This window comes from Zea mays, chromosome 1 (genome assembly GCF_902167145.1).
Source record: "Zea mays cultivar B73 chromosome 1, Zm-B73-REFERENCE-NAM-5.0, whole genome shotgun sequence".
NCBI classification, from domain to species: Eukaryota; Viridiplantae; Streptophyta; class Magnoliopsida; order Poales; family Poaceae; genus Zea; species Zea mays.
In genome coordinates, this window is record NC_050096.1 from 27,855,627 (window position 1) to 27,866,998 (window position 11,372).

Below are 11,372 nucleotides of genomic sequence, written 5' to 3' on the forward strand. Positions count from 1 at the left end.
AACACAACAATGCTCCTATTCACAAAAAAAATGCTCCTATCCATACAGTTCAAATGCCTCTGTCATGTTCAAATGGAAACGATTCGTTTCGCTTTGAGACGAAGCAGTTCAAATGCCTCTGCCGTGTTCAAATGAAAACGATTCATTTCGCTTTGAGACGAAGTAGTTCAAATGCCTCTGCCATGTTCGATCGATTTCCAGACCGAGACAAGCGCCGCAGCCCGCAGCAGAAGGCTCGCGACATCAGCTCGAGCCAGCTGACGGGATCCACACGGTGCCATGTCTTCCCGGCGGCCGTCGCATCCGTCCCACCGGAATCCACGGCGATTCCCGTCCGCCTGCTATCTTCTAGTACTCACCCTTGCCCTCCTCGTCGTCTCCGCCGCCGCCAAGTCCTCCCGCCGCCCCATCTCCGTACGTCTCCCCGCCTGACCCGACCCTGCCATCTCTCCTCCGCCCGCCTCTCTAGTCTCTATCCATCCCATCGCGCTTACCGAACTCCGTGGCGCAGGACAACGAGATCCGGCAGAAGAAGGAGGCCTGCTACACCGACGTCGAGAAGTACGTGTTAGTATGATGTGTTCTCTACTATTCAGTGGAACGCATCTGACGCGATGTTTCTGAGTTCTGACGGTGGTTTGTTTCTCTCGGCCGTGCCGTAGCGGGCTGTGGGGATGGGTGTGCAGGTACTCGCCGACGGAGAAGGAGAACTGCGTGCTGCGCTGCCTCTCGCCGGAGTGCTACGACCTCATATACGGCGGGGATCCGGTGAGTGGTGGCATCAGGATGTGGGGTTTCAGCAGCTGCGATATACTTGGTTTACTGATTTTTTTTGCTTGGCTGCCTTGTGTAGCTTGAGGAAGGGGAGTTGGACTATGTTCGAAGCCAGGAGTACAAGTATTGTATGCACAAGTAAGAATGACCAGAACATATCGAACATGTTCGTTTGGGGTTTCAAATGTTGAATTGGGCTGCTTTGTGTTGAAGATTGAAGGATCATATTGTCGTTAAGGTTGTCAAGTCGTAGATTATAAGTTGGGTTGGAGTCTACATAAGATCTCAATCATACGATCTTGATCTTAAACATACGAATCATAAAATGTGATACTATTGTTGACTGGAATTATAGAATCAGGCCCTTGATCAAGATAGTAAATGTGAAAATGCGTAAGACAGAAACATAGGTATTGACATGCATTACTGTGGGTGCATATGTAAATGAAGGGAAATGATAGTGATACTATGTCTCCCATGGTTGATTAGCTCTCTAAACATTCAATAAAACCACATGACTAGGAAGAGAACTGAAGTATTGAGTGATCAGGAACAAGTAGGAATGTTCAGACCCAAGGATATGTTCATTTCTCATACAACTGTGCTTTTTAATAGTCTTCATTTACTAATTTTATCATAACTATCTGTAAATCTTAGTAGGTGCTATGAGCAAATTAAAAAAATAAAGTAGATTATAACTCATCTGACTCAATTTTGTTTACCGTATTCTATCTAGCAACTATGGTGTCTAAAGGGGTAAATAGCGTGTAGGTAGGTGAGCTGTTATGGTCGTTAGATCAGTGAGAGATTGGAGAGGGGTATCGATGGGCAGGAACGTCGGCCGGGGGCCTCTGCCCACGGCCGAGCAAGAGGAGGCTTTCTCCCTTCTAATTCTTGCCTCCTTTATTTCTCATCATTGATTACATAAATAGGCCAACTGGCTGTCCCTATATAGCTAGAGATCCTTATCTCCTTAAAACTCTCTTAAAAACTCTCAACAACTACTAACTGATAACCTTCCTAGATAATCTCAACTAATCTTCTAATCTTATCTCTAACTATCCTTATCTAATCCTCTTGGAGGGCCCATGGTTGCTGCTGTCACAGCCCCTCCGTGGGCCTCCTTAGGCCCTGACACTACACCCCTCCTGGATAAGCAGCTCGTCCTCGAGTTGCAGCATGACGTGTGCTCAAAGACCGAGTCTACTTGACCCAAAACCAGACACCTAGAACACAAGCCTTTTACATCTCGGCTTATCTTATTATTCCGAACCTGAATTTTTTTGACCCCATAAGATAAGGCGGACACCCTGCGCGCATTGGACTTGCACGTGTGCAGCCACCTGGATCCCATGGACGCCATCTGGACGAAAAGGGAGCACATGGACGGGCACCTGGAATAGGTCGCGACAATAACCAGCGGAGGCGCCCTCGTGGCGGCCGGTAGCGGAATGTGGTGGCGCTAAATAGTGCGCCCTTGCCGATGACGAGGGGAGTGCCTTCCCTACCGCCGCTGCCGTAGAGTTGAAGTTCGTCGCCTGCGGGACACGTACCATGCTCGCACTTGGAGATAGCGGCCCGGTGCCGCTGCTGATGGCCGTCCGACAGGGCGAGGTCGCGCCCCCGTGTGCTGAGTTCAATCGTCACCAAGGCTGCCTTGAGCATCTACCGGCGCATCTCCCGCACTCTCCGTCGCGCAAGGAAGCCACGAGCAGCAGCTTGTATGCCCACAGTCGTCGACGTCCGGAGCCGCGCAGACAACGCCAACTGGTCCTGCTCATGTTGCACTGCTATCTTGATTTGCAGCAGCCCTTGCTCAACCTTTTGGAGCGTCGCTTGCATCTTTGCGAGATCAACCCTTATGTTGGTCCACAAGTCCTCCATCGATGGAGCTGGTGATTGCTGAGCCGTGACTGCCCCTAGCGGCGTCGTCCATGGGGACGGAGACGCCGTCAACGAAGATGATGTAACGAAATTTGGCGTTGTCCCTGGAGATAGGCACGCCGGCGTCCAGGATGTGGTGACAAAATTGGCAGGCGATGCTGCCCATGGAGATGGGGACGCCGGTTGCCAGGATGGCGTGACGAAGGTGGCATGCGGCGCGGCCCGTGGTGATGGGGACGTCGGTTGCCAGGACGGCATGACGAAGGTGACATGCGGCACAGTCCATGGAGATGGGGATGTCAGTTGCCAGGATGACGCCGCGAAATTGGTAGCAGAAGCCATGGGATCAGATCGAAACTCAAGTTAGCCAATACCAGATGTTATGGTCGCTAGATCGGTGAGAGATTGGAGAGTGATATCGATGGGCAGGAACGTCAGCCGGGGGCCTCTGCCCACGGCCCCACGGCCGAGCAAGAGGAGGGTTTCTCACTTTTAATTCTTGCCTCCTTTATTTCTCATCCATTGATTACATAAATAGGCCAACTGGCTGTCCCTATCTAGCTAGAGATCCTTATCTCCTTAAAACTCTCCTAAAAACTCTCAACAATTACTAACTGATAACCTTCTTAGATAATCTCAACTAATCTCCTAGATAATCTCAACTAATCTTCTAATCTTATCTCTAACTATCCTTATCTAATCCCCTTGAAGGACCCATGGTTGCTGCTGTCAAAGCCCCTCCGTGGGCCTCCTTAGGCCCTGACATGAGCATAGTATTTTCACCCAATGTCATTCCACCAATCAAACGTTGGCTTAACCTGCCCTATTGATTATTGTCTAAATTACCCAACCTCCAAAACTGCAGACTACAGTAGAACTGAAGTTTCAGTCTCTACTGTTCCTCACTCAACTAGAAGTATGTAATTAGGACAGTTTGTATCTGTAGTCTAGAAACTAGGATAATAGTTCTCTACGAGAAGATTATTTTCTTGATATATTTACATTTGGATTCACATGTTGCCGTTTTTATTATTCATTCTGTTCTTTTCAGTTTCCGAACTCTACTTCGGGCATTCTTTTGGAATTCTAATTTTTCCTTCCAGATATGAAAGCTGTAATAGATATAATCATCACATGGATTTCTCGAGAGGATTCTTTGCTTGATGTACTCACATTTGGATTCTTATGTTGCAGTTTTTATTATTCATTTTGTTCTTTTCAGTTTCCGAACTCTAGTTTCAAGCATTCTTTCATAAACGTATCTTTTTTTCCTTTAAGATATCAAAGTTGTAATAGTTATAATCATTGTATGGTTTTCTTTTTCTGTTTAGCGTTAGACTGTTTGGCCTTGAAGTTGGTTACCTGATCATGTCCCCACACACACACATTTGTTTTTTTTTTCAGATCATCCCTTGGAGAAAGCTTGGATGGTGTGAAGGGATCCTTCAGCTACTCATGAAGGAATGAGAAGAAAAAGGTTCTGTTAGTCTGCTGTAAATTTTATTTACAATCTTGAACAGACATGCATCTTTTTAGATAATGGAATTGTAATTCCAGACTTTGCTTTTTCTCAAAGCATCACCGGTGCATCATCTTATATTAAACTTACAAATGCAAATTAAACATTGGATTCATTTGTTGGCCACACCAATATTTCGTGCATATGAATATCACAAAGTTACAATTCGTTGAAATAATAATTTTAGCCAACACTTGCAGCACCAATTGAGGGATTTTTTAAGGGGGCAACTGAGGGAGTTTTTTAACGGACCAACCGTGGAAATTTGTAAATAGTCTAAAAAGAACTAGGGGCCAGGGCACTGGCCGCTGGGAAACCTTATTTCACACTCTTGGGACTAGTTTAGAAACCTCATTTTTTCAAGTGATTTTTATTTTCCCAAGTGAAATTAGTTCATTTTCTCTTGTGAAAATTGAAATCCTTTATGAAAACGGTGTTTCCAAACTAGCCTCAATAGATAATAAGCCACTGAAAGGCATACATTTCTATTTCACTTCTGCAACCATTACCTTGCTTTCCCTGCCGTGTGTCGGGTACCATGAAGGACGTCGCAGAGGCTTCATTTAGGTGCAAACTCATAGACCAGCATTGGAATTTCTACATCTAAACAGCAACCCAAGAGCCTAAGAATATTCTTGTGTTTAATTTCAGACTGGATCTTGATTTTTGTTCGCATCTTATACGAATTAACTTTGAACTTTAAGCAACCGAGAGGTTTTTCCGAGAGAAATAGACGAATTTAGTGGATTTATTCACGTATACGCGGCACACCATTTCCAAATGTTCAGAGCAATGTTTTCAAGTCGGACGATTTGTTGGTCGTTCGACCGACTAGGGCGATTAGTCGTGATATCGGATGATTTGGGCGTGGGCGATAATCATGATTGGTCCAAACTGACTTGGACGATTAATCGCGACTATCCACGATTAATGAGACGATTTGAAAACATTGGTTCAGAGACAAGCGCATTGAGCAAACCACAGTTTTGTTCAGGCTCGTCGGTGAACAACAGCTTTGCCTGCCTTGTGCTGCTGCAGAGGCTTCATGGGTGGCTGATGGAGTTGCAGGTTTGTGACAGCAGCTCGTCAGTCCCGTCTCTGCTTCACGGTCACAGGTAGCCCGTCCGCCATCCGCAGCGTTAGCGACGCAACCTGCCGGGGCCGGTACGCGCCGTCAACCGCCACGTCGAGCTCCTCCAGCACGCACGCCACGATGGACTTCATCTGGATGTACGCCATTTCCTTGCCCAGACAAAGCCTCGGCCCCGCGTGAAATGCCACGAACCGAAAGGGGCTGTCCGGCCGGAACGTTCCGTCTCTGGGGTTCAGCCACCGCTCCGGCCGGTATTCCCGCGCGTCGTCGCCCCACACCGACTCCATCCGCCCCATCCCATATGAATTGTACGCCACGAACCACCCTGCACGCACGGCTGTGCCGTCGGGCAGGACGTCGTCCGTCTCCGCCAGCAGCGAGTTCACCGGCACCGGCGGGTACAGCCGCATCGACTCCGTGATGGCCGCGTGCACGTAGTGCATCTCGCGGATCTCGTCCAGATCGAACCCGACGACGCTATCGACGTCGTCCTGTGCCCGTCGGGCGCGCACAGCAGCGACCTCTTCGCGGATGCGGCGCTGCACGTCCGGCCGCGAGGACAGCAGCCAGAAGAACCAGGTGAGCGCCGAGGACGTGGTCTCGCGCCCCGCGAGTAGGAAACTGATCACCACGTCGCGGAGGGGCACCTTGGACTCGGAGTAGGTCTCGTCCTGGCTAGCCATGAACCGCGACAGAAGATCGTGCTTCTCAAAACCGGCGCTCAACATCTCCTCCCGGCGCGACTGGATTATGCGATCGGCGAAGTCGTGCACCATGGCGATGGACTCCCGCAGCCGCTTCTCAGAACCCAAGTTCAGCGCTTTCTTGATCTTCCAGAACCCCGGGACCGCGTACCGGAACCGGCCCGCGCTGAGATTCGCAGCGTCGCGGAACGCATCGGCGAAGCTGCTGTCCGCCGTGTCGTCGCCATCGTCCGGGAGCTGGCGAGGGTCGTGGTCGAAGGCGACGCGGCAGATATTGTCGAACGCGAACCGCTCGAGCACGTCCTGGAGGTCGAGGGGGGAGCCGGACGCCGCGGCGCGGCGCAGCAGCGGGAGCAGGCGGCCGTGTAGCTCGGCGTGCACGCAGCGCGCCACGAAAGCTCGGAGCGAGCGCGTGTTGAACTCGTGGCTGGCGACCTTCCGCTGCGCGCGCCAGGCCTCGCCGTCGGCGTTGAAGATGCCCCGGCCGAGGAAGTCGTGCAGCAGCGACGCGAACCGGGGCCCCTTGGGGTAGTGGTCGAAGCTGGTGCGCAGGAAGTGCTCCACGTTCGCCGGGTTCGCGGTGATCGCACCCCGCACGCCTCCCGGCCGGCGCAGCACGAACGTGCACGTGGTCGTCTGGCGCGCGAGCGCCTCGGTCATCCAGTCGAGCACGCGGTGCCGGTTAGCCAAGAACTGTGGCAGGTGCCCGATCAGCGGGTACGGCTCCAGCCCCGGCGGGTACCTCGGCCCTGCCTGCCGCGCCTTGTTGACGAAGCTTTGAGCTCTCCATGTACGAAGAACAAGGACTGCGCTAGCGACGAACAGCAGCAGCAACCAGAAAGCAGCCATGGGGACTTTACTGGAGGGTGCGTTCTGTCTATGTCTGTACCTACTGGAGTACTGGGCAAAAGATAAGGGGTGCAAGAAAGAGTGGTGACTAGTGAATGAAGCGGTTTTCGCTGTCTGGAAGCGCCTTGGCCACGTGCGTGAATTTTGTTTGATGCCCCATATGACCGGCACTGCGGCCCGTGTTATCGCTCGACCTCGACGTGGTCCTGCTCGGCTTTCTAGACTTGTACTAGCCAAAAGGGATCGGCTGAAAGCCTGAAATGAACTACGGCTCGTATTTGCTAATGTAGTAAAAACACAAGAATAGTAAAAATAAGTTTGTATTATGTTGAGGCCTTCCCTATCTCAAGATCCTCAAAACATTAATTTGACAATTGTTTATAAGCCGGTCTAAGATACAACATAGCAATTGATGAATGATACCTTTGTCGGACAATGATGTACAACCAACACGCAGACATGAAGACGAAGCAATAACCTTCGGCTCCACAGTGTGAATACGTCAATAGAGATAGAAGATGAGATCCTCGAGACTCACGACTATGAAGGAAATAACAATAATGCTTAGTTGATTTTATATTTCATATGTATAGAATTGAGGACATGATTGTAATTTTTATAAAGTTGTACCCTACCACTATAAATAGATGTACATTGTCATGCACACGCGCCGATTTTTCCAGAGGCTTAGCCTGGAATTGTTCTGCCTTCGAAGTTGTGATTTCTCCACCTCTGGCATTGTTGCTTTTACTTATGAAGGTATATTTACAACTATTTACAACAAAAAAGCAACAATAAAGAGAACATAATGATTGTTTTCTCCACATATTTTTAGCATGTTCGAAGATCTATTACTTTCATAATCTTATTCCTTTAATCTATTCTTTGGGCAGATCAAAGGGATGAAGGTCATATGTCATTAATTATGTTGCCTTGTTTTGGTCTCCCATCACTAATCAGAGCAGGTGACAAACATTGGCAGCCACCTCCGGTGAATCGACGACTACAAACACATCTTCGTCACGCCTTCGAAGAAGTCAGCACCTGTCAGTCCTGTTCTTACTCCCAAAGATCAAAATCGAGATGAAGAAGAGCTCCTCCTCCAAACACGAAACCAGAAGAGGAAGGTCATGAACCCCCTACCACAAGATGATCTCGACCAAGAGATCTAGAATCTCAAAGCTATCCACTAACAGGTCGAGAAGCGCAAGGAGAAAATGCTTCGAGTCTCAGCTCCAGAAGCATATCGTCGAAGCATCAGAGCAACCATGTCACATAACAGTATAACACAACAAATTAAACAACCTGAAGAACCACATCACCAGAGAAACCTCCACCATGAAGAGCATAACTATGATGATTACATATATGATGATACTTCTCCTCTGACACCAGAGTTGCAAGCCATGCCATGACCACCATTGTACATGCCACCTCAACTACCAATGTATGATGATTTATCAGACCCGAAGCAATTTCTAATGAGCTACGAAGCTACAATAACATCGTACGATGGCAATGCAGTGGTGATGACAAAGTCATTTGTCATGGCAGTCAGAAATGTAGCTCAAACTTGTTATTCCTCTCTTTGGTCGGGCACTGTCACATCTTGGTAGAAGCTTAAAGATATTCTTCTAACTAGCTTTCAGGGTTTCCAATCGAAGCCCATTACGACACAAGCTCCGTTCCAATGCACACAAGAGCACGATAAATATTTTTAGGCTTATGACTGATGGTTCCTTCGGTTCCGGGCTCAAGAACCAATTGTTTCAAATGATATTGTCGTTGAAGCAATGATCAAGGAGCTTTGTCTAGGTCTAGCAGTCCAATACTTTGCCGGGAAGCCCCCTGATTCCTTGGAGAAGCTGCTACAGAAGATGGATGAGTACATCAGGGCAAACAATGATTTTCTCCAATGAAGGGAATAAGCACAAAGGTATGCAGAGATCGCTAGGGGCTTCAGAGGAAATTTCACTCCAGGCATGTCCGAAGCATCCAGAACCCAAGTCAAAACGAATATAAATTTGGTCGATCTCGGCGGCAACAAAACCATCAAAAGGATTCATCTCAGGTGTTAGTAGAACAACCACAACCTTCCAAACCAATTTTTGTCCACCAACCCCAAGAGGAGGAAGAAGGGGGTCGAAGCTTCAGTGTAAGGTTCAACAACAATACTCAGCAAGGAAGTTGTAATGTGTTTTCTATGGAGAAACAAAGGCCACACTACGAAGACCTTTTAGATAACCATACAAAAGTAGAAAGAGCTTGTCACTGCATAAACAAGTCAACCGAAGGAAGTATTTCGCACATCTTCATACTATTCTTCTTATATCCCACAACAAGTTCAGCATCAAGAGCCAAAACCACAACCTTTGGGGTCCATTGCTTCAACTAGTCCCTCACTTAGTTATTGGGCTATTCCATTACCATTCATCCTAGGCCCCCCATATGAGCAAGTACCTGTAGACCACCCTCAATTCCAATATAGGATATGCTTCACCAGGACAGAAGAGAGCCTTCCGAAGCTCGCACGGTGAACAATGTGGTTCCTGAGTCCAAGCACATATATTAGGGCCCAAGGGGCTGACCTAAAGAACCAAAGCTATGCAAAGAAGCCAAATTTTTTTATTATGTTGTTTTTATACTTTTTCTAGACTACCTTCGTCGAAATAGATAATAAGGGCATGTACCCTTCGCAAATTTGTAAATATAACTCTGAGGTCACACCTTCGAGTGTAACACAAAATAGAAAGATCCTGAAGACCTTCATATGAAGGCAGGACCAGTCACCTAGTAAAGGTGAAGAGACTCTGAAGTCCTTCAAGCAGAAAACAGAGTCAGAAAGAAAAACAACTAGTAAAGATGAAGAGATTCTGGAGTCCTTTAAGTGGAAGGCAGAGTTAGAAAGAAAATCACCTAGTAAAAGTGAAGATACTCCGAAGTCCTTCAAGTGGAAGGCAGAATCACAAAGAAACACACCTAGTAAAGGTGGTAAGGCTCAGAAGTTGTTCCAATGGAATGCAGAGTCGGATCCTGAAGACCTTCGAATGAAGTCATGATCATTTATTCTTTGATTTTGATATATCTTTGTTATTACACTGTTAATATCATACATCTGTCATCATGACACCATTTTCATCATGTCATCATGCACAACATCGTTCATGCTCATGGGTTTGAATAAGCGCAAGAAGGGAAAGTGCCACTTTAATCCTCAAATTGCATGACAAACATTACCAGTCACTTAGTAACGACGCTAAAGAATTTCCAAAGCTCTTTAAAGAGGACACAACTAAGCAAGGATCAACCAACGATGAACGTATGCAAAACCTTTGTTGCAGTCCTTGTTCTGACTAGGTAAAACGACTGTTTTATTTGTTACTAGCGTGTATGCTGAAACTAACTTCATCATATTAAATTGTTTCAACCTTTGTTTTACAACCAAGAATATAATGATGTTATCACTTTGTTATGCGTGAAAAGAAGGGAACGTGTTTTCGCCTTTGGCTAAAAAAACACTCATTTTTTTTCACGCATCACAAAGTATATCTCAATAAGCACATGAAGCTTTCATATTATACAAATGTACACATAAACATGTATTTACAAAGTTTTTTACAACAAATTTTCATCAATTATTTTTCAGATGTTTGTTAGCAACATCAATGTAAAACTTTAGGACAACTTTGTCTATCACCTTGTGCATGACATCAATGAGGGACAATGACTCCTTTACTTCTGGATCATTCTCGAAAATATATTCTTTGGGATCTGACGAAAGGGCAGTTGCAACAAAATTCTTAATAAGGAAGAATGTACAACAACAACAAAGATTTTTAATAACCAAAAGTACCATCAAGTTCTTTCAGCCTTTGGGCCTCCCTTATTGCTTCAGCTTCCTTAGCAACCTTATGTACATGCAGGAAGAACAACATGTATAAATAACAGAACTAGAAAACAATGAAGGAAAAGTAAAATGTGAAACAAAACCTTTCTTGCAATCTTTTAAGCGGCTTCGCCAGCCAACTTCTTCCCCCTAGCACTCCAAATATCTATGAAAAATCTTATTACGAAGTTGGATGTTTCGGTTGAAGGGCTCCTAATATCATCTAGGGAAATTTTAAAGTCTGGTTGGCCCACAACTTTCATGTGCTCACATCCATCTTTTTCAAGCATTGAATATGCTCATTGGGCACCTACCCGTGTGCAATAATGCCCCCGTGTGGATAGTACTTTGTCGAAGGCCCCTACTTCTCCTTCGATTCATTTAACTGCCCCAACAGCATCTCCATACACAGTTTTTCTCGCTGGAAAAAGCCCCAATGGTCCTCTTTAGAGCTTCACAGCTCATCGATGTTTTTCTGGAGTCTATCCTTCTCGTCGCTAGCGATTTCTCTCTTAGCTTTTTCCAATTCAAAATTTTTAGACACATCTTCAAGATTATCTCTCAATTTAGATACTTTGACTCATTTGTCTTGATGCCCCTTTTCATTTCGGCCTTGAGTTCTTCAATGCACTTCAAATTCTGAAGGTTTTTAGCTTCAAGTTA

The 11,372-nt window shown here is 46.6% G+C and overlaps 2 protein-coding genes across 2 annotated transcripts; one reads left to right on the top strand and one right to left on the bottom strand.

Moving 5' to 3' along the window:
• Positions 1–157: 157 nt before the first annotated feature.
• LOC100273765 (uncharacterized) lies at positions 158–4,291 on the top strand. The gene is given in 5 exon segments (NM_001148170.1): positions 158–414; positions 512–561; positions 663–768; positions 854–912; positions 4,063–4,291. Coding segments are annotated over 5 exon segments (405 nt in total). The 5' UTR covers positions 158–279; the 3' UTR covers positions 4,118–4,291.
• A 786-nt stretch (positions 4,292–5,077) lies between these two features.
• Positions 5,078–6,872, bottom strand: LOC100279836 (uncharacterized). The gene has a single exon (NM_001152790.2). The coding sequence runs from the start codon at positions 6,821–6,823 to the stop codon at positions 5,264–5,266; it is 1,560 nt and encodes a 519-aa protein (NP_001146262.2). The 5' UTR covers positions 6,824–6,872; the 3' UTR covers positions 5,078–5,263.
• Between the last annotated feature and the right edge of the window lie 4,500 nt (positions 6,873–11,372).